The sequence below is a fragment of the Barbus barbus genome (genome assembly GCF_936440315.1).
Source record: "Barbus barbus genome assembly, chromosome: 10".
NCBI classification, from domain to species: Eukaryota; Metazoa; Chordata; class Actinopteri; order Cypriniformes; family Cyprinidae; genus Barbus; species Barbus barbus.
In genome coordinates, this window is record NC_136738.1 from 22825347 (window position 1) to 22851244 (window position 25898).

The following is a 25898-nucleotide window of genomic DNA, read 5'->3' on the forward strand; positions in this document are numbered from 1 at the left end:
TTCTTAAAGTAACATTAAAAGAGCGTTCGTTCGAAGTTATGTGGTCTTTTTTCAAAATGTTAGCACAAAATCATTATTTATCCATTGTTCATGGCATGAAATGTTTCCTTTGGATGTTCATCTAACCTTTTTGAAATGTTATTACTTTTAAAAAAACTTTACAACTTTACATTCAGAATGCATAGAGACCATAATGGAATGTTCCTTTAATATTTGCATAACCATGAAGAAAAGTTTTTAAAAACATTAAAAAACTGGACATTTTGAATTTTCAAAGAAAATTAAGAAATAACGTTTTTATTATGAGAACTTTAGCAAAATATTCTTAGAACATATTTTTGTTACTGTATCTTTTTTCCTGGGTAATAATGTTGGACATGTTCAGCAGCTTTAAAGAGTTTAAAGTCTCTATCACCTGTCACTCTATCACTATCACAGAAACTGAACAGAATCTACCTTGAGAAATATTCACTGGAATAAAAAGTTTGACCACTAGCTCCATTCTCCCACATAATTGCTGCAAGTGTTAGATCAATCTCATAAGATCATTATGGCTCTTTAAATAAACCATTGCAAGCAACATAAAAGGGTAAAAGGTCAGGTATCACACTTCTGTGATGGCACTGTGGAATGGTCCTAAAATCTTTCGCCTCCTTGTAAATTGTCTCTGTGATGTGACACTTAGGAGTATCTTAAGTCACATGTATCCTCATTACATTACTCTTTTTACATCACTTATGTGTAGCAACTTTTAAATCTATCTAGCCTACATTTTCACGATATTTCACCATTCTTCAAGTACTGCTTAACCACAGGGAACATACAATATAGCCAATAACTTACTTGTTTATAATTGTCGAAATATTAATCACGACTAAACAAAATGCAAAACACACACAGTTGCTTCCGTGGCTCGTTATATCGTAGTTATCCAATCACACGATGAAATACTACTCTACAGGAAATGTTATGCACTGTGTATTTTTACGATTATTTGAATTATTTTATGATTCACTCACTATCCAGGAACTAATAATTTATTACAACGCTTACATAAATGTGAATCATTTATTATTATTTAATTTAGCGAAATGGATAGCAGCACTCCATGGTACATTGTTTTCTATCTGTTCTAAAATAACAGCAACAACAAAATGCATAAAAAATAAATAAATAAGAAAACAACAACCAAGAATAAGATGCGCATGCGCAGTGCTGCTGTTGCGTGATGCTAGCGGTCGCTCACATGATCTAGTGTTTCTGCTGCGGTTACGAGAAACTAAACAAATCTGGTGCGTTTAGCAGATGTAGATTTGGCACAGCTGCAGTTCAAAGCCGTATTAACGTCTGCAACATAACGACAGTTATCTGAAGAGTGCGTGTGAAGGCGCATATTGCACAGTCTGCCATCATCTGTGTTTCTATCGAGTGTGTTTTGATTTATTTTGGCAAGAAACATGATTCCCATCATCCGCAAACAAAACATGCCCTCCAGGGCAATTTTTAGCCTGCTGTTAGGTAAGTTTGATTTAAGTATAGTGTATTTTGGGCTGCAGGACTATTTGGCCTAGTTATATTTTGGTTAATTAATAAGAAGAAACGGTCTTGTCCATATATTTATGAAGGACGCTAAGGTTGCAGTGTTTTTATTTGTTTAATGTTTTTTTTTTTTTTATATATATATATATATATATATATATAATAATGTGTATTCCTGCAAAACCGTGGCCTACGTTTGTCTGCTGTGTAAGAAAATGTTGAGTATTTCTCATTTGGAGGGAAATATGTTTACATATTTACAGATATAACTTGTAAAACAACCGTATCCATGCTGTGTTTTGACTACCAGTTTACATTTTTAAAGGTGCAGAAGTTCAGTATTTAAAAATAAAAACGTTTATCAAATTAAGAAATTAGATGATTATGCATTTTAATAAGAAACTGTAACTTAATGTGTACACGTAAGGGCCATTAACTAAACAGTCTGTCATACAATTTGCTTTATCAAATAATTATAATATAATATAAACTGTTTTGGTGAAGCAGCAGCATTATTTAGTGAACAAATACAATGCATCCATGTCAATAGATGTCAGTGTAAAGTCTAAAATTACATATGCTATTGGAATGAATAAGCATGGTGTAGCAAATGTACATAGTGCACCTTTAACCCTAACCAGTGCAACAGCTCATCTGGAGCCTTTTAAAAATAATGACATTACTGTTCCAGCTCTCACTATACATCAGACTTTTACTGCTGATGTTCCGCCCACTGTGGTCGCTGTTGAAACCAGCTCTCCTCCGGCTTCTCCTGCCACCCCCGGACCCCCTGAGCGAGGCAGCTACAATATCACCAATGCCACTGATGCTGTCTGTCTCTTGGCACGGATGGGACTGCAGCTCAACATTAGCTTTATTTCGAGCTCTCATGGAAAGGTACTTGCACATGGAACTTTCACTTTCATTGGACAGGTGTAACTTGAAATATTGTGCTAAATATCTCCTTTTATGTTCAGTGGGTAAACAAAAACTTTTTAAAATGACAATTTAATTTTCCATTCTTAGCTTGTTGTGCACCTGAGATGATACATAGAAAAGGGACCTGTATGATTAATTTCTATGACAAATACCATTTATTTTATTAAAATTCCTTGGGTTGTTGTAAATAAAGGGATTTGTATGGCCAGTTATGATTATAATTCAGAGGAATGAAGGTTTGGTCCTCATTAATCTAAATGTAAACATGCCTTTCTTTCTAGACTGTCCAGGAGGTCTTGAACCTGCATCCAAACTTGGTTAAATCCTCTGGATCCTGCGATCTGGACAGTGCAACTCTCGTACTCTCTGAGGACAACATTAATCTGACTTTCAGCTTTTCTTTGGTAAATTTCACATCTCCTCCAATTATTTCCCCTAATGCTCTCTTAAATTATTCAGACCATGTTGGTGTCATCATAACATATGAAATATGCTTGTTTCCTTTTCAGAATTCCACATCAAACAAGTATCATCTTAGTGGGTTAGAGTTGTCAGCTGCATTGCCTGATATGGCTAGTAAGTCAGTATTAAATATTCCATGTTTAAGAGTTTTAGTTTTTAAAATCTGAGCAAATGTTGTTGTTTTTTTTTTGCCCAGAGCGCCTTGTTTTCAGGAACACCACTCTGAACTACATGGTGGGAACCCTGGGCCACTCTTACATGTGTCAGAAGGAGAAGACCTTGAGCATTACACAGGATTTCTCTCTCAACACCTTCCAGCTTCAAGTGCAGCCTTTTGGTGTCAATGGAGATTTTGGAGCAGGTTTTTTTTCTTTTCTTTTCTCTCTTTTGACATTTCTCAGTTTAATCCTTTAATTCATATAAGGAATGTTCTGGGTTCAACACAAGATTAATCCACAGCATAAAATGCTTAGTTGTCATAACAATGTGAAGCTGATAAACTGAATAACTTTTGTATAAGATTACTGTGTCGTTCATCCACTCCAATAAAAATGACACGCAACAATATTACTAGAATTTTAAATAAAAAAATGGAAAGTATATTTATATTTTGACCTTTTTTGCCATATATTTTTCTATCATTTTTTGGCCAAAAAAAAAAAAAAGAACTATAGTGTCCTGCACACACTAGTAAAAAAAAAAATATCAAAAATTACATCTGGTGTCAGAATAATTTCAGTCAAACCAAAAATTATTCAGAGACGCCAGATATTTTTTTTTTTACTAGTGGGTGCAGGACATTATAGTTCATTTATGTAATTGAGGATACCAAAATAAATTAAGCTGTGACATATTATAGCCAAAAATTCTTCATACAGTGGACTGCCAGTTATATATAACTGTGTGTGTGTGTATATATATACATTAAGATAAATGCATACATATGTTTTCAGAAATTGTGTTTTCCAATTTTTCTTTTGTTATTTCACCACCGTCTCCCCTACTCTCCTCCTGCTGTCTCTGTTCTAGCTGAGGAGTGTGATCTAGATGAGGACGACATGTTGATTCCCATTATTGTGGGTGCTGCGTTGGCTGTGCTAGTGCTCATCGTGATCCTGGCCTACCTTATTGGCAGGAACAGAAGTCACGCGGGCTACCAGACCATCTAACCTCATGTATTCTTCAAGCGAGGATGTGTAGGCACCACCGATTTCTGCTCTAATCTGGACTCAACAACACTACTACAACTGCAGCTGCCTAGTTTATAACCCACCTTGCCCTCTGCTGGTGTTTCACCTGCCATTGCTCAGATGGACCTGCGCTTCCTGGACTTTTTGTTGTATTATGTTAAACATAGTATAATTAATGCATATTTAAAGGTGAAGGTCAAAATCAAAGGTGTGTTTGAGGCTCTAGGTCATGATAAAGTATTGTTTCCAGGAACCAGATTATGCTTATCTAGAGGAATGCCTGGTGTTTGTTGTTATTTAGGCTTAATCTGGGTTAGAAAGCATATGATCTGTTTGGTACCTCATATTCTTAAATGTAACCTCATGCGTTTATTTATATAAATACAAGGATTTAGGGAAAGCCAATGAAGCTGTTACTGCACAGTCTAAAAGGGACTAGATATTTAACACTACTTCCTGATCTCAAAGTTCTCATTTGGAGTTGAACACTCTACAAGCTTCAGCTTTTATTTTATTATTATTTTTAAATTGAAGGAATGTAATTAATTTAATACTGTTAAAAAAGCCTTGCATAAGTGTTGAGTCAGATGTCAGTGTGGTACTAAGTTTTAATGAAAAGAAATTCCACATCTAGCCTGGATCTCTCCAGATCTACTGAGGCAGTGGGTACAGAAGAGACTCTGTTAACTTATACAAATTGAATTTCCACTTTTGTAGAGTAGAATACCCTTCAATAACACTAAATAGCTCTGTTTCCCTCTCATACTACATATCAAAACTATATAACCTGCTTGCTTTCATTTAGCATTGTTGTATTTGCACTCATTCAAAAATGTTAAAAGGGAAATTCTGCTAGAGTGAGGAAATATGGTTTTGCACTACTGGATGGACAAAGGGTATATTCACACTAACACAACAGGAAGTTCTGAATAACTTGAAGTAGGTTTAGACTATTATAGACCCAGGTAAATGGTTAACTGTTACAAACACGAGAAGTGCAGTGCACTAAAAACACACTTGATCATATGGTGGATGAATCTCTCCTTTCTAATGCGCCTTCATATGGAATGACTGCATAAATGGAATTGTTGTGGATATTGAAATGTTCCCTTGAGTGCTATGAAGTTCATGTTGTTTTAAGGGAATGCGATTCTAAGTTTCTAAATAAAGTGAAAAATAAAAGACAAGAAAACTTGTTAACTTGTTAAATATCTTTATTTAAAGCATTTAGTTGTACAGAAAATAGAAAAAAAAATATTCCTCTTAGATTGTTCACCCAAATATGAAAATTCAAAATATCTATTATATTTTTCACACACACCAACATTAAAGATCATACAAGTTTGGAATGGCATACCTCCAGTAAATGGGGGTCAGTACAATAATAAAAAAAAAAAGAATAATTCAACAAGGACACATTAAATTGATCAAAAGTCAAATTTAAGACGATTCCAATGTTTGAAAAGCATTCAATAAATGTTTTATTGGTTTTCCATTAATCAAACAAAAATTGATCACCGTATCTATGAAATATTAATATTAAGCAACACCAAATCAGCAAATTAGAATGATTTCTAAAGGCTCATTTGCTGTATTTTTGATCAAATAAATGCAGGCTTGGTAATCATAAGTTACATCTTTCAAAAAAAAAATCTTACTAACCCCATATTTTGGAAAGGTAGTGTATCACTATAATTATGTTTAAAATATTCATATAAAAGCTTAACATACCATAAAGTTTTTCCACACAGTAAGTAATAGATTCTCATCTCACATGCTGAACATGCAGAACTGTATGTCCATGTTCAGCATTTAGTGTAAAGGAGGGTTTTAAACAGAAGTAATGCGATTCCTACACATCTTCCTGAGTTTAGTAATTGTTGCGGTAGAGAGACCTCCAGGCTCCATAAAGATTTTCTGAAGGGAGATGACAAACAAACAATCTTCAGAACAAACACATCATTATAAAGAGATCTACAAGTATTAGTTTAGTTAATAGGCCTAAATAAACAGCATCAGTAGAATTTACCTGCATGAATGTATGGCAGTCCTCTACGTACTCCCCGTGAGTGATCTGTTTGAAGCATTCGCAGATTTCGGGGAGACTCTGTGCTTGTGAGATGAGGTTCTGATGGTGACGAATCAGAGTCAAAGCCACTCGGAACAGGATCTTGGATCCCTCGTAAAAAAGGCAGTCCCATATCCTCAGCACTGTCTGAGAAAAAAACACAGCTACCAATCATTACATTCACTTATCGGCATTACAAACTCCACTTATGCTTCATAAAACCGGCTAATGATTTCATAAGATTTCAGAATTGTATCAATTCAATGACTGCAAAGCTTAAAACTGAACACTTTTCACAAAGTACAACCTTCGACTTCATCCTCACCTCTACAGGAAGTATGTCAATGTACAGGCAGATGAACCAGCGCGAGACCACCAGGGTCCACATTGCATCATGCCGATTCATGACCTGCCAGACAGCAGGAACCTTCATCCTGACAAGTTCTCCAAGCACCTCTTGATCCATTTTAAGCCCCAGCATTGTTGGTGTGTAATAGTCTAGATAAAAAAAAAAAAAAAAAACATATACATATATATATATATATATATATATGGAACATGATACAGAATGGATTTATGATGAATTCATAATTTCTGAGTATTTATAACTTAATCAAGATATTCAGATGAATGTGGTGGGTGATTGGAGCACTTCAAAACTATCATTAACTTTGCAGAGCATTTATTACATTGACATTACACTTAACAAATATGAAATTGCTGTGTTAAAAGTTTTAGCTTAAGTTTAGTTTACACAAAATTTTTTATTTTGTCTTTATATACTCACCCTCCAGTCATTTCAAACCTGTATGACTTTCTTTTTTCTGCGGAACAGAAGATATTGGTAACCAAACAGTTTTGGTGACCATTGACTTCCCCAATATGGACACATATGGAGCTAATTCTCAAATATTTAGTTTTATCTTCCAGGAGAAAGAAAGCCATAACAGTTGGGTGACATGAGGGTGAGTAAATGATGACAGAATATATATTTTTAGGGGAAATATCTCTTTAACGAATGGCAAGATTTAAGCTTAAATTACCTACAGCAATAGCCTAAAGCAATGGCTAAACAACTATTTGGCTATTGGTTAACATTATTTTCTCCGCCCACAAGGTCTAGATGATGTCATCTGAAACAGAATGTTGTTTGAGGTATAGCGGAACAATTTATTACATTTTGATTAAGCCTAATAGAATGATTAACCAACGCAGTCCTGATTATATACAGTGGGTAAAAGTGACTGACCTGGTAAGATCTTGCCAAGTAAAGCATCCATTAACCAGAAAGACTTCTCTTCATCTTTGGTGATGATGAGGAGATATCCAGCAATAAAGTTCATTCCCTAAAAAGTCAACAAGGGATACATTTTAGCAGCCTACAGATTTGAATGCAGACGGGTACAACAGGTTCAGTCATTATATTGACAGGGTAAACAACACAAAATTACAGCAGTTTAGAGTGTCGTACTTCCTCACTTGTTATAATTGACTATTCTCTAGATACACAACAATAGTTTTAGATTCTCATCTACAGTATAGGAACTTTAGTGGCCATGTGTACATGACAGTAGCAGCACCTGACAATAACCAACATCCTTATTGTGGTGTCCATAAGCCAGAAGTACATTAAACAGGCCTTTTTGTAAACATGGCTCGGAGGAGGCACGGAACTGAATGTTGTCAGGAAAGGTTCTGTGCATATCTGGAAAAAAAACAAAATCTCAGAAATATTTTTTTTCCCTTGTGTCCTATTCAATCTGATTTAAAATCATGCTTTAAAATAAAACACGGTTTCACGACTGGAGAAATAACTTACCAGCATGTATAACCTCTTCTATTTTAGGGTCATGTTCAGCCTTTAATAGAGAATGATAGTAGCCAGGATTTCTGTCCAACTGGTCCTGGGCTCCACTAGCTGCCATCCAGATCTGAGTGCGATGTTCACACGGAACCCCCTTCCTCACATAACGCTTCACTGCAAACCCAAATGACTGCTTTAAGAAGTGAAAAAACTTCATCCTTTATGTGTCAATTTAATACAATAAAATAATAGAAACATATATGTATTTATATAATTACATTAAATTGCATACCTTTTACATTTTTCTCCACTTTTACAGTGCCCTGCAAAAGCTTCGACCACTTCTTTGACCTTCTAGTGACAACATCTAAATGCCTGGACATAAACTCTTCATAGGATTCATAGTTGAAATCTTCTGCTCTCTCAAATCCATACTGGTCTACCCTAGAAACACATTTAAAGACTTGTGGGAATACTGTTAAAGAAGAAAACCGAGATTTTAATAGAAATATCCTAAAATTATGAAGCTAAAATAAAACGAGTTCATTATTAATATTATTATTTTTACTGAAATGTCTTTTATTTGTGTTCATATTGACACTGACGCAAACATCACCTGACGCACAGGTGTATTGGACCATCTCGTGGCGACCGTTCCACTATCCATAATATAGCGATTTTTATTTTATAAGTAACATCACTTCATCATAGTAATATAAAGTCAGGTTCATACCTCTGGCAGTCGTTGCTGTCTGAACTGGAGGAACATTCCGTCCTTTGGTCATTAAAGTGATTCTCCATGACTGTAGAGTGTAGTCCGTCTCTTCCATCGGACACTTTTACTGAGCTGTTCATATAAACTCCTCCCCTACACTGAAACCTGGCATATGCGCAGGTTATTCATTTTACCTGAACCTGTTTGGATTTATAGTGTGTAGTTATGTTATGTCTATTATTTTTAACTCGAAGTTTTAACCATTTGAAATATTTGTTTTGAGTAGCCTATTAATATTGAAACTTGGGTCGTTAGGTTCAAAATAATTTATACAGTGCTGTAAACTTCCCAGCAAGTGATTGGATGGTTGGAAAATTATGAAAATACTGGGCAAAGATCAACCCTTTTAGAGATATTATATTGTTAAATATATTATATGTGATTATATTATAATTATATTACAGGCTATGATCATAGTTTTTAAACTACTTATTATAATTTTAAAAATATGTAGACTCATATTATGTATTTATTATAAATGATTTATTATTGATTATTATCGCTTGCTTTCACTTTTGACTACAGTAACCAACCTGATTAGAAATAAATCTGCATGCAAAAATAACCCAAACATTTAAAACATTTGAATGAATGTGGTTTTGGTACATAACATTATTATTTTGGCAAAGTATTTCATCCATAATTTTTTGATCTCTCGCGATATATTTAGTTTTCAGAAGTCCTGTTCATAATGAAAAAAAAGTGAATAGAACTGACGTTGTTTGATTTGTTTGTGAAAAATGATTAGCATACATTTAATAAAATTAACTAGTTTTTTAAAACTAGTTTTACTTTATCACGCTTGATGTATTAAATATATATATATATATATATATATATATATATATATATATATATATATATATTCCAAACCGGATATTCTTTCCGGCCGTTGACCTTGGCAAAATAAAAGTCTCCTAGGCTTTCCTTTTCCAGCAGCTACTGTTGCTTAAAATGTTATTTGACTCCACATACAGACAAAATGTATTTTTATAAATTAATTATTCTTCCGTTTTGATGTACTGTGAAAGAAATAAAACGTAAATAAAACCAATCTAATCCTTTTAAATCACGTTTTTGGCTTTCAGACTTTTATTTTAAATAATATATCCAGCGCCATTTAGGGAAAGACGAGTTTTGTTTCCTGTTTCAGCTCCAGTGGGTGATGGCGGGGCTCCATCTCTCCACATCTTACATGTTACAAACTCATTTGTCCTTTTCTCCATGGCCGCCTATAAACATTAGGACGTACGTGTAATAATATTCTCTCGAACTAGTTTGCGGTAAACGCGAGTGGAAAGGGTCGGATCCGTGGCCGTACATCACTCCCGTTGTATTTTAAAATGGCTCCAGTTCAAATCGGTTCGGACGGGCAGCTGGTCCCCGCCGGGGGTCCGAGTTCTGCCCCGCAGCCTCCTCCGGGAGCCCCGGCCACTCAGGGAGTCCGGCTGAGCCTCCTGATCGAGTTCCTGCTGCAGCGAACCTACCATGAGATCACTCTCCTGGCTGAGCTGTGAGTTCTGCTCATTGGTCAAGCTTGTTTAAATCAAGTTAGATTTAGTTTAGCACATATGTTTCCTCGACAAATGTTTTACTTTGCAGATCACCTTTATAAATCTTGATTTTAATCTGGTAGAGATTATATGGGGGTGTATAACTTGTGTGGGGACTCTTGCTGACCCTTTTATGACTTCTTACCTGGCTATGTTTATTTGGTTAACCATGTAAAATATTAATATTTTAACACGAAGCTAGTTTATTTGAATGGTCTGCTTATAGCAGCCTAGGTGAGTTTATGGTGGATATAGTGGGCGACACAGGTGTTAAGTTTTATCTATGAAGCAAGTCTATTACTATCAAGTATATAAGCTATAAGAGCATTTATGGAGATGTGCACTTTTTTGTTCTGTTGCTTTTATGGATCTGTATTTTTATGTCTTCCAAGTTTTCTAGATGTAAGATGTCAAATGTTTTGCGCTGTCATTTGATATTTTTAACCTTATCTTTATGATTTTCACAGACTTCCTCGAAAAACAGACATGGAAAGGTAAGAAACTGCCATGTGGAAAACATGAATGTAATATTGGATACACCAGGGGTTTTCAAATGGGGCAAGGCAGTGCTTGGGGTTCATGGAAATGTTTAGAGAAAAGAAATGTTTTCTAACTTATTTACTTAAATGAATGAATGTATATATAAAAGAATATATAAATAAGTAATAATAAAGAACGCTACTATAATGAGTAGAAAAAACAGAATTGAAATAATGTTATTTATTTTCACAATAACATTTTAGACATATTTATAACATTAAGTTTTTACAATACAAATTAGGTCTTTGTACACAAAATATATATGAAATATAATATAAATATAATATAAAATATATGCCTTTTCAAATTTTAGGAAGGGGGTCCCTCGCAGGACTTGAGGGTCCTTGCCTTCTAAAAGATAGAAAACCCCTGAGATACATTATCCGTGCATATGAACATAACTGATTTAATCTGTCTGTTACAGGAAAATTGAAATTGTTCAGTTTGCCAGTCGGACACGGCAGCTCTTCGTACGTCTGCTTGCTCTTGTGAAATGGGCAAGTAATGCTGGGAAGGTGGAGAAATGTGCGGTATGTGATTTATTTCTCACCTCCAATGTGAGTTATTTTCATATTTTGAGTTGTACTCATTCTTAGCTCTGATTGCAGATGATCTCATCATTTCTGGATCAACAAGCGTATTTATTTGTCGACACGGCTGATCGATTGGCATCACTTGCCAGGGACGCCTTGGTACATGCACGTTTGCCTAGTTTTGCCATCCCTTTCGCCATTGATGTATTGACCACAGGGTCTTATCCACGTCTGCCCACCTGTATCCGAGTGAGTAGTCAAACACAGTGTTCAAGAGCTTAAACTGGATGTATTAAATGTGAAATAGACAGCAATAGTGTTCTTTTTTTTTTTTACAGGACAAAATTATTCCTCCTGACCCTATAACGAAAGCAGAAAAGCAGACAACGCTAAATCAGCTGAATCAAATCCTGCGACACAGACTAGTCACCACTGACTTGCCCCCGCAGCTGGCCAACTTAACTGTGGGTAAGTTCCAAGCTCCACACATCTACTGGCAAAGACATATTCTGCCCTGTAATAAGTATGTTCTATTTTATTCTATATTGTTTCTTTTTTTGTTATGATTTTGAATGATCTTACTTGTGTGAAGCCAATGGGCGAGTAAAGTTTCGAGTTGAGGGGGAATTTGAAGCCACACTGACAGTGATGGGGGATGATCCTGATATCCCTTGGAGACTTCTTAAACTAGAGATTCTAGTTGAAGACAAGGAAACTGGAGGTAAGATGTGTAATAATAAGTCATAAGAAATAAGATATGATGGAACCCCTGTGCATGTACCCTTGTTTTCCTTGAATATTTTATTTATTCCACTGTTCAAAAGATTGTTTATTTGATAAAAAAAAAAATACAGTAAAAACGGCAATATTATGAAATATTGTATTTGTATTTTAATATATTCTAAAGTGCAATTTATTTATTAAAAAAACAAAAAACAATTTAGCAGCCAAATATTCCAGTCATCAGGGTCACATAATCCTTTAGAAATCATTCTAATATGCTGATTTGGTGCTTAGAAATTTCTTCTTATTATCAAAAGTTGTGCTGCTTAATATTGCTGAGGAGACCGTGATACATTTTTTTTTTTCTGGATACTTTGAATAGAAAGAAAGAACTGTTTATTTGAAACAAATCGTTTCTAACAATGTTAAAGTCTTTTGAATGTGAGTATATATTTTTTTATTTATATGTAATGAAATGAATAAATAGTTGCTAATAAATATGTTTTAAAATACCAATAATAAATATTTATAATTTATTTAGATGGACGGGCATTGGTCCACAGCATGCAGGTGAATTATATCCATGAGTTGGTGCAGTCCCGACTGTTTGGAGATGACAAGCCTCTTCAGGACATGTACAACTGCCTCCGTATCCTTTTAGATCAAGACTAAATTTGGTTTCTGTGTTTTAGTTGAACATTAGATTGGTTACTCAATCAACAGCCCATAGCTTTTTTTTAACCGACTCAGATATTTTACAATACACTACTAGTCAATTTATACACAACTTTTTTTTTTTTTTTTTTTTTTTATCACTATTTTCCAGAATACTTTTAGAATAATAGTCAAATTTGCAAAACTATGAAATGGAAGTTTTGTTTAAAAAAATTGTAGTTACAAAATGTGAACAGATCAAAACAGTTTCCTGAACGATTGGTATCAGACTCGTTTTGCCTATCACTACAGCTGGAGGTGTTGCATTCCCAAACTCTGATGTTGATCAGAGAGCGGTGGGGTGATCTAGTGCAGGTCGAGCGCTACGTCCCTGCCAAGTGCCTCACGTTGTCTGTCTGGAAGTAGGTTTCAAAATTTGCCAATTTGCTACAGTGATTTAATTGAATTTTTCTCTTTTGGTTTTGCATCTCATGATTCTTGCCTTGCAGTCAACAGGTCCTGGGTAGAAAGACTGGCACTGCATCTGTGCACAAGGTCACCATCAGAATTGATGAGACTGATGGATCCAAGCCATTACAGATCTCCCATGAGCCTCCACTCCCTGCCTGTGATTCCAGATTAATGGAAAGAGCCATGAAGGTGAGTATCCTTGGTTAAAGGGGTCATATGACGTTGCTAAAAAGAACATTATTTTGTCTATTTGGTGTAATGCAATGTGTTTATGCAGTTTAAGGTTAAAAACACATTATTTTCCACATATTCCACGTTTCCATTGTTGCTCTTCTATGCCCCGCTTTTCAAATACCTCAAGCATGAGACTGAAATGTTTCGCACCGAACCGTATTGTGATGCCATGTCCCGGCGCGATGACATAAAAACAATACAAACCCATTATAAACGAGGCATTTGTTGCATCCAGTGGGGACATAATTACTGATTATATTTGTTATCAGAGAAACGACAAACAAGAAGCACTACTCTACACAGCTCAAAACTTGCGTTTGAATAGTCAGTAGCAGAAATGTACTTACAGACTGTGAGTCAGAAGCGTCAGACTGTCCTTGCAAAGTTGGAATTGCCCCACTTTATAGAAACAGCCTTTGTGTAAGCCAGCATTGTAGGCTACTCTTCCAGGTTCAGGAAATAGTCCTCCGTAAAATGCGCTGCACAGTGCACACACTCTAATATTTGGGTTGAACTGTTCTGGAACAGTGTTAACTTAACCACTGATTTCTAGTTGTGTCCTCTTTTGGGAGCCCAAACAAAGTATTTTTGCTTTCACAAAAAAACACAGCGTCTCCACGACATGGCGCTGGCGTAAAGACATTTCTAATGTTATAGAAGATTTCTTTTTTAAATAAATGCTGTTCTTTAAAAAAAAATAAAAATAAATCGTATTTATTACAAATGTATCACAGTTTCTACCAAAATATTAAACAGTACGACTGCATCAAGATTGATAATAATTAGAAATGTTTCTTGAGCATAAAATCAGCACTGAAGACTGGAGTAACGGCTTCTCACATAAGTAAATCTTCTTTCAAAAACCTTGCAACCCCAAATTTTGAATGGCAGCGTATAATAACTGAGGATGAAAGCTTATCATGTGTGTTTGTGGGCTGTTCTTTCAGATTGATCATCTCTCAGTTGAAAAGCTTTTGATCGATAGTGTACATGCCCGCTCGCATCAGAAACTGCAAGAACTCAAAGCCATCCTAAAAAGTTCCAATCCTAGTGATAACTGTAAGTATTTTACACCACGATGATATTCACCATTTTTGTGCTGCTTGCTGTGTTTTTTAGTTTTTTTAAAGAGGTAATATAATCATTTGCCTGCTGTTCTTGGTTACTACATTGATTTACAATATTTAAGCAATAAATTACGAGAGGATGCACTATATCGTGTAGGAAAGCAAATCTCGAAATTATCCATTTTCATGCTGTTATTGTTGATGCTGTAAATTTAAATAATATATATATTTTTTAAATCATTCTTCAACTAGAAAACATCAAGAGTCAATATTAGTTATTTATTTTATATGCATTAAGAGATTGATTTTGTGTTTATTTTTCAGCCTTCATCGAGACTGCACTGCCCACATTAGTCATACCAATCCTGGAGCCCTGCGGCCGATCGGAGTGCCTCCACATATTTGTCGATTTGCATTCAGGAATGTTTCAGCCAATGCTTTATGGAGTCGGTAAGTCACATATCCATGGGATGTACATCAGATAATTTGAACAAATCAACTACTTAACTAGCCTTGTTTGTCTATTTCCAGATCAGTCAATGTTAGATGACATTGAGAAGAATATTAACGATGACATGAAGCGTATCGTTACATGGTTACAGCAGCTAAAGTAAGCAGTCAAGCTACCCGTTCTTGGTGCGTTTCATGTTGTGAAAGTGATGATAATATGTTGTGTTTTAAACAGATTCTGGTTGGGTGAGCAGAGATGTCGACAGTCTGTGAAACATCTTCCCACACTGTGTACAGACACTCTCCACCTATCTAACTTAACCACGCATCCTGTGGGCAACCTGTCAAAACATCGCCTCTTCTTCAAACTCACCCGCCTCCCACAATACTATATTGTAAATACTTTAATATTTACTGAATTTCTCACAGAGAAAGGCTTTTGTGTACACATTAAACATTTAATTAACTCTTTTCTCAGGTGGTCGAGATGTTTGATGTGTCCAACAATCCGACAGAGCTCCAGTATAAATACTACTTCCTGTCTGTGAGTCAGACTGAGAGTGAGGATGGGCTGCCTTCTGCTCAGCTTCTGCAGCAGTTTAAGCCTAACCTGGAGGAGCTTGTGCAGGATATTTCATCTGGACGAATGGCTCGTCCCGGGTCCAAGAGAAAGGTGGGATAATCAACGGAATATACTGAACTGAACTGTTAACATTTGTTACTGCTTTGTGTTGTATTTAAAAAGGATTTGTAAATGCCTGTTATTGATATTATTGTGAACGATTCATCCATACATAAGATTCACTTTTAATTAGTTTTTTTCAAAATTCTATTTTTTTTTTTATTGAAATGACTCAAAAATTCTTGTTTTGGTCACTCCATAGTTGTCAGGAGAGCAAAGTGCCATTGAACCGAAGAAACCCAAGAGGTCAGGAGAGATGTGTGCCTTCAATAAGGAGCTGGCCCACCTGGTAGCCATGTGTGACACCAACATGCCCCTCATCGGATTACGCTGTGAGGTACGCTGTGCATATCCATAAGATGGTGAAAGCAGTGCTTTATTATCTGAAGCTATCAGTTGTAAATGTCACATTTTGTGTTTACTGAATGGTCTTTTATTCTCCCAGTTGTCCAATATGGAGATTCCTCATCAAGGGGTTCAGGTCGAAGGAGACGGCTGTAGCCATGCCATACGTATTCTGAAGTAAGATAGATGATAGATGCATATCTACTTAATACTTTTATTCATCAAGGGCGCATTTAAAGGGATAGTTCACCCAAAAATGAAAATTCTGTCATTAATTACTCACCCTCATGTCGTTCCAAACCTGTAAGACCTTCGATATTTTTGATGAATTCTGAGAGCTCTCTGAGTGACCCTCCATAGACAGCAAGGATCCTTACATGATCAAGGCTCAGAAACTTAGCAAGGACATCGTTAAAATAGTCCATGTGACATCATTGGTTCAACCATAATTTTATGAAGATATGATAATATTTTTTGTGTGCAAAGAAAACAAAAATAATGACTATTCAACAATTTGTCTCCTCCGCGTCACCCTATAGCGCCATTTTGGAGAGTATCACATACGTAAACAACATATGCAACGTATATTCGCATATACATTGTTTACGTTCAGATCAAAGCATAAACAACGTATCCGTGTACATACCTGGCATACATTGTTTACATATGCATTTACATATCTCAAAATGTGAAAAAATTTCATTTTTGGGTGAACTATCCCTTTAATTGATATAGAAAGATGTTTATGATGATTAAAGAATCCTAAAAAATGTATCATGGGTTCCACAAAAAATACTAAGCAGCACGTCTGTTTTAAATGTTGATAATAATAAGAAATATTTATTGAGAATCAAATATCAGAATATGATTATTAGAATGATTTCTGAAGGATCATGTAACACTGAAGACTGAAGTAATGGCTGCTGAAAATTCAGCTTTGTATCATAGGAATAAATTGTGTTTTAAAACGGATATATTAATATACAAAATATTTTACAATATTGCTGTTTTTACTTAAAAAAAAAAATCAAATTAAAGGTGCATTAGGTGATTGTCTTCAGAAACATTTTTTGTTATGCTGGTTGAAAGTCTCTTCACATCCCGATAGCAATCATTAAGTTAAGTGGTCTAAATGTATTTATATGTATGTATATATTCTGTGGAAGGTGTAGGACCAAGAAAAGTTTGTCCAATCAAAACGCTCGGTCCGAGCGTTTTGATTGGCTTTCCTACCTGCCTGTCAACATATGTATTTGCATACATCTGCACACCCGGTTCACGCAGACAGGATACGTCATCAGCGCGTTCACGTACGCTATGCAGACAGCGAGAATAGCAGGCAAACATCTACAACCTGATCTTCCTTCCTGGTATTGTATTACTGTTACTAACTGTGCTAGTTTTCTCACCGGTGAGTGGCACATGATGTATTCTAGTTTAGTTGTCTCTGGTATTCTGGTCTGTGAGCGTATATGCGTTCAGGAGGCGTGGCTTTTGACGGCAATTTGCAGGGAGGGTGGGATGTTCGCTTTTAGTGCTATCAGGCTAAAGTTAGCATGTTCTGAGATCTCCTAATGCACCTTTAATGCAACCTTGGGGAGGATAAGAGACCTCATTCAAAAACATTAAAAACATGTTACCGACTTAAACTTTTGGCAATAGTTTACTAAATGTTTTTCTTCTCTCAGAGTTCCACCTTGTAAGGGAGTGAGTGAGGAAACAAGAAAAGCTCTAGAGCGCTCCCTGCTGGACTGTACGTTCAGACTACAGGGCCGGAATAATCGCACATGGGTGGCAGAATTGGTTTTCACCAGTTGTCCACTCAACAGCACAGCCAACAAAGAACAAGGTAAAGACAGTTAATTGTCCTCTAACAGCTTTCAGAACAATAATGTATGTGTATTTTACAATATTTTCTGTCTATTTCAATTCAGCTTCCACGCGACATGTCTACCTGACTTATGAGAATCCCCTTTCGGAGCCGGTGGGTGGCAGGAAGGTGGTAGAGATGTATTTAAATGACTGGAACAGCATTAGTCAGCTTTATGAATGTGTGCTGGAGTTCTCACGTGCTTTACCTGGTAGGTACCTCTGTTCTAACTATAAATCACATCGCTTCCATTTTAATTTGAGTTTTAATTGATAACCAGCTATTATTTGTATTCATTTGAAGCCATAGTACATTGAAAGTATTAAACTATTACATCAATTTTAAATTCCTTCACAGGAATACATTCATATTTTACAATATATTAAAACAGAATTTTTATTATTTTAATTTTAATAATATATCCCAATATTGTTGTTTTACTGTGTTTTATCAAATAAATGCAAACTTGTGAACTTAAGAGCCTTCTTCCATAAACACAATACTTGACTGGTTTGAAGAACTTGAATTGCTTGTAATTTAATAATTAATTATCTACAATTTCCAGATATGCCCTCGTATTTGAGCCTTTTCTCAGAGATACGGCTGTACAATTATCGGAAGCTGGTTCTATGTTATGGCAGCACCAAAGGCAGCTCGGTAAAAACCTTCGCATCTTGTTAAAATGCTGATGTTAAAGGTTCTTAATGCCTTCATTTAGTGATTTGGTTTAAATCACACTGGTTTAATTTACTACATGTTGAATCCTGTTTCTTTCAGGTGACGATACAGTGGAACTCAGTATCCCAGCGTTACCATCTGGCCCTGGGGACTGTGGGGCCCAATTCAGGCTGTAGCAACTGTCACAACATAATTCTCCACCAACTTCAAGAGATGTTCAACAAGACACCCAATGTTGTACAACTTTTACAGGTATCTGGAGCCTTGACACTAGAAGTCATCATAGTAAAATTTGTATTTGTGTTCATGTTCACCATGTTGTATTTTTATTTACATTTAACATGTTGTCAATATGTTTTTTTTAAAACATTAAATTGTTAACTGACCAATTTTGAGTGGATATTGGCAATATATCACTATTCATTAGTAGATGCTGGAAGTATTCTCAAATACTTGTACTCACATTCTCAGGTCCTCTCAGACACTCAAGCTCCTCTAAATGCCATCAACAAGCTACCCACAGTGCCTATGCTGGGCCTCACCCAAAGGACCAATACGGCATACCAGTGCTTCTCCATCCTGCCTCAGTCACCCACTCACATCCGTCTGGCCTTCCGTAACATGTACTGCATTGACATCTACTGCCGTAGCAGAGGTGTGGTGGCCATCCGTGATGGGGCCTATAGTCTTTTTGACAACACCAAGATAGTTGAAGGTTTCTACCCTGCCCCTGGGCTGAAGGTGTGTGGAGCAAAAATTAAATATTAAACATATTAAAGGGATAGTGACCCAAAAATGAAAATGGTCATTTATTCACTCTCATGTCGTTCCAAACTTGTATGGTTTTCTTTCTTCTGTGGAACATAAAAGAAGTTAATATGAAGAATGTTGGGATCCAAAATGTCGGGTTACGAACATACTTCAAAAGATCTTCTTTTATGTTACACAGAAGAAAATAAGGTTTGGAACAACTTGAGGGTGAGTAAATGTATTTTTGTTTGGACTGTCCCTTTAACTGTTGTTGTGCATGGGTGTAATTGTCACTTTTCAATGATTTTCCGCAGACGTTCTTGAACATGTTTGTGGATAGTAACCAAGACGCCCGCAGACGCTCGGTCAATGAGGACGACAACCCTCCCTCCCCGATAAGCATAGATGACCCCTTCATGCCCCACACCCAGACGCAGCCTTCAGGCAGGGGGGTTTATCCACCCCTCACATCGCCCCCCAACCCGTACCATGTGCCTCCCTCACCGTCTATGATGACAACACAGTCTCCAGGTATATAAATATGTGTCTCTATCATGTCAAATGCTGTCATTTTTCTGCCTGTGCCATCTTGGTCATGCCACCATGGAGTCAGGGAAACAAAAGGAGAGAAAGTGTTTTCTCATTGGTGTCCCACTCATTGCAAAAGCGTCCCACCAGCTTTTCCTGTCTGTTGGTATGCATGCTTTTATCGGTCAGTCTGCGTTTGATGACACCATGACCGTGCAACCTCATGAAGAAACATGCCCACAGTTGTCCACCCATCTCCATTCGGGGTCTGCAGCTCCTGTCCCGCTCTGGCTGCAGCTTGTGTGAAAGTGAGGGTGCAGGAACGGGAGCGACATGCTCTTGTCAGTTGTTGATGAGGCCACTGATTGGTTAATTGTGTGCAGGGAACATCCATGCAGCCAATTCCCCTAGCGGAGCTCTGCGGGCCCCTTCTCCCTTTGGGCCCACCCCTTCTCCCTCCTCTCTGGGCATTTCTATGGGGCAGACCTCCAACTTTGCTAGCCCACATGGTAAGTGCACAGGAGGCCTGGATCCAGGGCTTTGTTGATTGGCTTTCCTTTTGACCTCTGTGGTCCAGGGCTTTCAATCTTTGATGGGCTGGTGAAAGACATCTGATTTGTTGCTAACGATCGACTTTGTGCATGGTGAATGTACTCCGCTTAAATGATCACTTGCTTGATACTTCTTGTATTATTTCTTGATTCTTTCTGTTTCTTTGACTGGTGGGACTGGGAAAACGAAACGTCTATGTCAGAATCATATGCATGATTAAATGCAAGGAAAAAAAATACAAAGTAGAACTTGGTACTGGGAATTAGCCTGAATTTTTATTTTTTTATTTTTGTGATTGTAAAATTTGACAGTTTTGGGGTCTGTACGAGGTCTCTTATGCTCACCAAGGCTGCATTTATTTGGTAAAAAATACCGTAAAACAGTAATATTGTAAAATATTATTTAAATTAAAATATCTGTTTGGTATTTTAATATTGTTAAGATGTAATTTATTTCTGTGGTGGCAAAGCTGAATTTTCAGCAGCTATTACTCCAGACTTCAGTGTCTCGAGATCATTCAGAAATCCTGCTGATTTTGTGCTCAAGAAAGAAAAGTTAAAACCATGATACATTTTTTTTTTTTTTTCAGGATTCCCTGATGAATTGAGTTCAGTAGAACAACATTAATTTGAAATGTTTTTGTAACACAATTGTCTTTACAATTATTAATATCTTTAAAAAAAAATCTTTCTGGCTCCAAACTTATGAATTACAATGTATTTTTGGACAGTATTGTCAGTCTCACATTAGTCACAGTATGTCATGATTTAGTACATTTTCGTGCTTCAAAATATCTTAATTGATGTGCAGTTGAAATCATGTGAAAGTGAATCAGAGTCATTGGTTTAAATCTCTTTGCCTTGTTTTAATCATACAAAATCATCATTGTTGGCTGTTGTTGAAGCAGCTCTGACTTTGCAGTTGGGAAATGTGTGCTTTTGGTGGGTTGTATTGAGTACTGTTACTGCCATGGACTAAAAACTATACATCGATGGAAACTAGCACTCCTTAAGAGATGGTGAGTTATAGTCCAAATGTCTTTCATTTGTATTGCAGGAACCCTTGACCCGAGTTCACCATACACGATGGTGTCCGCCAGCCCAAGGGTCGGACCATGGCCAGGTTCTCCACAGGTCTCTGGACCCTCCCCAGGGGCCCGAATCCCTGGCATGTCACCAGGCAACCCTTCTTTGCACTCACCTATTCCAGATCCATCCCACTCCCCTCGAGCTGGTACCAGTAAGTCCAGAGAGTCTAAACATAGATCCATGTTATCAGAACATGTTAAAATCAGTAATTTACTTATTACAGTTATTTAATTAATTAAGAATTAAGTTAAGTAAAATTAAGTTAAGTTTACTTATTGCAGTTCGAATTTTTCTGTTTAATTGTCTTTATTGCAATGCAAAATATCTTGATGGTTGTAAAAGTGTACTTCAAAAATAAATGGCTCGATATTAATTTCTTTTGATTTTGGGGTTAAATAGTACCTGGACATTTTCTTGACAATTTCTATGCGATTAACCCAATAATTATGTAGTTTGTCCTAGGTTTGATGTACACTACTGGTCAAAAATGTGATTTTTAAATATTTTTTTTTTTATGTTTCTAAAAGATGCCTGTTATGCTCACCAAGGTAAAACAGTAATATTGCACAATATTGCTATTAAAAATAGCTTATTTTTATATTTAAAATGTAATTTATACCTGTGATGGCAAGGCAAAATTTTCAGCAGCCATTACTCCATTAGTGTCACATCCTTTAGAAATCTTTCTGATATACTGATTTGGTGTTCAAGAAACATTTTTTCTTATCATATTGAAAGCAGTTGTGCTGCTTAATATATTTGCGTAAACCATGGTATATGTTTAGGATTCGAGAGTAATAGATAGTGGAAAAAAATGCATTTATTTGAAACTGAAATCTTTTGTAAGATTATGCCTTGACCGTCACTTGATCAGTTTAATGTATCCTTGCTTAGTAAAACTACACATTTCTTGAAGAAAAAGTAGTGTAAAATTAGAGAATTTAATATTATCTTACACATGACTACGTTAAGCAGTAATTAAATTTTTTCAGTCAGTCACTGTGTGTGTTTGTGTGTGTAGGTTCACAGGCAATGCCTCCACCCCGTAAACTGCCACAGCGGTCCTGGGCCGCTTCTATTCCCACCATCCTCACCCACAGCAAACTACATGTTCTGCTTCTGCCGTCACCCATGCCATGCCCAGTGCCAGGGCTGGCGGGCAGCTACCTGTGCTCACCTCTAGAGCGCTTCCTGGGCTCTGTCATCATGAGGCGGCACCTACAGAGAATCATACAGTTAGAACCCAATGTGAGTCAGATACAAACATGTTACAATCACATCATTCATCCCGTCAAATTAAAGGAACACTCCACTTTTTTTGGAAATAGGCTCCTTTTACAACTCCTCTAGACATAAACAGTTGAGTTTTACCGTTTTTGAATCCATTCAGCCGATCTCTGGGTCTGGCGGTAGTACTTTTAACTTAGCTTAGCATAGATAATTGAATCGGATTAGACCATTTTTTTGATACAGTTTTGATAATTTTTTGACAGTTTTGATAATTTTCCTATTTAAAACTTAACCCTTCTGTAGTTACATCGTGCACTAAGACCGACCGAAAATGAAAAGTTGCGATATTCTAGGCTGATATGGCTAGGAACTATACTCTCGTTCCTGCGTAATAATCAAGGAACTTTGCTGCCGTACCGTGGGTGCAGCAGGCGCAGTGATATTGCACAGCGCCTGAAATTAGTCCCCAGGCGTTGCGTCATATCACTGCGCCTGCTGCACCCACGGTACGGCAGCAAAGTTCCTTGGGGAGTTGTACAATGAGCCTATTTCCAAAAAAAGTGGAGTGTTCCTTTAATATAATTTTGCTTGCACACTGTATTTGCATCACTCTCGATTACCTTCTCTTCACAGCTCACTATTGTGAACTCCAACGAGCCAGGCGTTATCATGTTTAAGACAGAAGTGCTTAAATGTAGAGTGGCTCTCAACCCCAAAACCTACCAGACTCTGCAACTGAAAGTCACACCAGAAAACACTGGACCCTGGTCGCAGGAGGAGCTGCAGGTCCTAGAGAAGTTCTTTGAGACCAGGGTATGAAATTAACTTTTGAAGAGAATTGTAATGTGTATTTTAAAATTGCCTGATTTAACAACACTGGCTTAATGTCATGAATAGAGATTACCTGTTTAAAAGTAGTTTGAAAACGCTTATCTTTGCTATTCTGCTTAGTGCAATTAGCTGTGCATTTTTCTTCTTTAAAGAAAAAAGAAACTCCGTTCACTCTGTGGCCTTCTTTGCAATGCCATCAAGTCAGGTATTGTGCAGTAATGCAAGTGCAAGTCATTTTCTTTTACTTAAACCATAGGTTGCAGGACCACCCTTTAAATACAACACACTAAATGCCTTTACAAAGCTTTTGGGCGCTCCAACCAACATACTCAGAGACTGTGTTCGCATCATGAAACTGGAGTTGGTAAGCACATTCGTGTTTATTTAATTTCTCTTTTTTGCCCTTGTGCAAGTATACACTGTTTCAAAAAAAAATTTTTAATTTAATTTTTTTTAATTAATACTTTTATTTAGTAAGGATATGTTAATATGGTTAAAAGGGACAGTATAGATTTTAAATAAATGCTGTTCTTTTGACCTTTAATAATAATAATGATTATTAAAAAAAGTATCACTTAAAATCAGAATATTAAAATTATTTCTAAAGCATCATAAAGACTGGAATAAAGGCTGAATTTTTTATTTTTTATTTAAAGCTTTAAGCAAACATCTAACTTTGCCATCACAGCAATAAAATACATAAATATGACAGAAAAAGGTATTTAAATTGTAGTAATGTTTCACAATATAGTTTCCATTGCATTTGGAAACTCACTGGCCCCATCGTTTTTCCTCCAGTTCCCAGACCAAGCGGCCCAGCTGAATTGGAATGTGCAGTTCTGTCTGACCATCCCACCCAGCGCTCCTCCCATTGCCCCACCAGGAACCATTGCTGTGGTGCTTAAGACCAAGATGCTCTTCTTTGTAAGTGCTTCACCCACTCTGGTCTTTCTGGTTTGCAATGTCCCCTTTCACCATACAACCAGTTCCCAATGGATAAAAAACAATCTCACCATACATGACCATGTCCTGAATTCTGATTATTACACTAATATTCTGGCCATTGTACACCCAGCAACTTGTGTTTGATCTGTGGTTTAAGTTTACTATGGATTCCTAACGTGTATTAACTTGAAGTGATGCTCTTCTACAGCTCCAGCTGACCCAGAGGCTACCGGTACCCCAGGAGCCCATCAGCATCATAGTGCCTATAGTGTATGACATGGCTACTGGACTGACCCAGCAGGCTGATATCCCCCGGCAGCACAGCTCCTCGGGAGCCGCGGCCCTGATGGTCAGCTCCATCCTCAGGAGGTTCAATGAGCACCATCCACCACGACAAGGTTCACACATCTGTTTTGTTTAATGTGAATTTTTAAATTGATATTGAAATCAGTATATAATAAGAGTCAGATATTTAACATTTTATGTTTCTATATTTACATTTCAATAATAATGCTAGCCTTTTTTTTCTTCTTTTCTTTTACAGGAGAGTGCACAATATTTGCAGCGGTTCATGAGCTCATGGCTAATCTCACGTTGAATCCTGTTGGACGGCCATAACTTGTTGTCTCAAAGGAAACTTCTCCAGACGATCAGTAAATAACTCAAGGGAAAGTCATGTTTTCTGCTACAGCCGATGGACTCTTCTGCTGGTGTATCATATTGTCATAAAAGGGAGCAGAAATATGATGGAACTTTTTTTATTGTATTACGAAGCATGTAAATTAATTGTGATAAGCAGGACTTCTTTTTTAAAATAGCTCAGCAAAGTTCTGCTAAGGGATTTTTTTTTTTTTCAGATGCACTTCTTAAGGAAATGATTGTGATAGAAAAAATGTTTAACTACAGCTGTATTTTTCTTTTTATTTGAAACTTTGCAGAAATATTCTTGTCTTTTTTGTAATACAAGATATCAGTACTGTGTAAGTATTGATGTTTTCTTTATCAGCACACTATTTAAATTATTTTTTTTTGATTGCATTACTTTGAATTCTTAGTATACAGGTCACTTTAAATATGCGTGACAAACTTCTAAATAAGCAGTGTTTTATTGTCATCCATTGGAATCACGGAAAAGGTCTACGGTTTTTCTTGTCTGTGTTTATTACTATTTAATAAACATTGGAAATAGCTCCATCCTTTCATTAATAACTCGTTTGTTTGATTAAGTGAAATTAAATATATTTAGAGAACAAAATGAGAACAGTTATCCTTCTATGCATTTAAAGACTCGTTATCGTATATTGTAAATTTGTATGGGTACTTTTTTTTTTTTTTTTTTAGAACAATAATTATAATTAAAAACGTATTTAAGACAATGTTGGTCAAGCACACAAAGG

The 25898-nt window shown here is 36.4% G+C and overlaps 3 protein-coding genes across 5 annotated transcripts; 2 read left to right on the forward strand and 1 right to left on the reverse strand.

Annotated features, from left to right (window-relative positions):
* Positions 1–1205: 1205 nt before the first annotated feature.
* Positions 1206–5327, forward strand: lamp1b (lysosomal associated membrane protein 1b). Its single transcript, XM_079426725.1, has 6 exons — positions 1206–1518; positions 2231–2436; positions 2760–2882; positions 2988–3054; positions 3137–3301; positions 3970–5327. Exons 1-6 carry the CDS (start codon positions 1458–1460, stop codon positions 4107–4109), a joined length of 762 nt encoding a protein of 253 aa, XP_079282851.1. The 5' UTR covers positions 1206–1457; the 3' UTR covers positions 4110–5327.
* A 1-nt stretch (position 5328) lies between these two features.
* grtp1b (growth hormone regulated TBC protein 1b) lies at positions 5329–8872 on the reverse strand. Of its 2 annotated transcripts, XM_079426726.1 has the most exons (8): positions 8736–8872; positions 8295–8446; positions 8018–8176; positions 7779–7903; positions 7448–7544; positions 6524–6696; positions 6160–6345; positions 5329–6047 (listed from the first exon to the last, which is right to left on the reverse strand). In XM_079426726.1, the coding sequence occupies exons 1-8, from the start codon at positions 8855–8857 to the stop codon at positions 5961–5963; spliced, it is 1101 nt and encodes a 366-aa protein (XP_079282852.1). In that variant the 5' UTR covers positions 8858–8872; the 3' UTR covers positions 5329–5960. The 2 variants fall into 2 exon arrangements, with proteins under 2 accessions (XP_079282852.1, XP_079282853.1); XM_079426727.1 differs by lacking the exon at positions 7779–7903 and having other exon boundaries at positions 8031–8176; positions 8736–8845.
* Positions 8873–9895: 1023 nt separating this feature from the next.
* Positions 9896–25539, forward strand: med14 (mediator complex subunit 14). 2 transcript variants are annotated; one of them, XM_079426708.1, is made up of 30 exons: positions 9896–10290; positions 10798–10824; positions 11295–11400; positions 11479–11652; positions 11742–11871; positions 11996–12124; positions 12668–12775; positions 13070–13202; positions 13290–13440; positions 14433–14544; positions 14877–15002; positions 15084–15162; positions 15238–15397; positions 15481–15675; positions 15887–16021; positions 16130–16206; positions 17718–17878; positions 17964–18110; positions 18465–18556; positions 18677–18829; positions 19049–19318; positions 19642–19858; positions 20239–20364; positions 21464–21646; positions 22517–22743; positions 23359–23538; positions 23813–23920; positions 24355–24480; positions 24710–24899; positions 25046–25539. In XM_079426708.1, exons 1-30 carry the CDS (start codon positions 10121–10123, stop codon positions 25117–25119), a joined length of 4266 nt encoding a protein of 1421 aa, XP_079282834.1. In that variant the 5' UTR covers positions 9896–10120; the 3' UTR covers positions 25120–25539. The 2 variants fall into 2 exon arrangements, with proteins under 2 accessions (XP_079282834.1, XP_079282835.1); XM_079426709.1 differs by lacking the exon at positions 20239–20364.
* The last annotated feature ends 359 nt before the right edge of the window (positions 25540–25898 follow it).

Excerpts from the sequence above, each read along its gene's own strand:
- lamp1b (XM_079426725.1), top strand. The coding sequence starts at position 1,458 with ATGATTCCCATCATCCGCAAACAAAACATGCCCTCCAGGGCAATTTTT. Across the intron at positions 2,437-2,759 it reads TTTCGAGCTCTCATGGAAAG|ACTGTCCAGGAGGTCTTGAA; the intron begins GTACTTGCACAT and ends CTTTCTTTCTAG. Across the intron at positions 2,883-2,987 it reads TGACTTTCAGCTTTTCTTTG|AATTCCACATCAAACAAGTA; the intron begins GTAAATTTCACA and ends TTTCCTTTTCAG.
- grtp1b (XM_079426726.1), bottom strand. The coding sequence starts at position 8,857 with ATGAACAGCTCAGTAAAAGTGTCCGATGGAAGAGACGGACTACACTCT. Across the intron at positions 7,904-8,017 it reads AGAAGAGGTTATACATGCTG|ATATGCACAGAACCTTTCCT; the intron begins GTAAGTTATTTC and ends TTTTTTTTCCAG. Across the intron at positions 7,545-7,778 it reads AGGATGTTGGTTATTGTCAG|GGAATGAACTTTATTGCTGG; the intron begins GTGCTGCTACTG and ends TTGACTTTTTAG.
- med14 (XM_079426708.1), top strand. The coding sequence starts at position 10,121 with ATGGCTCCAGTTCAAATCGGTTCGGACGGGCAGCTGGTCCCCGCCGGG. Across the intron at positions 14,545-14,876 it reads TTCCAATCCTAGTGATAACT|CCTTCATCGAGACTGCACTG; the intron begins GTAAGTATTTTA and ends TTTATTTTTCAG. Across the intron at positions 23,539-23,812 it reads AGAAGTTCTTTGAGACCAGG|GTTGCAGGACCACCCTTTAA; the intron begins GTATGAAATTAA and ends CTTAAACCATAG.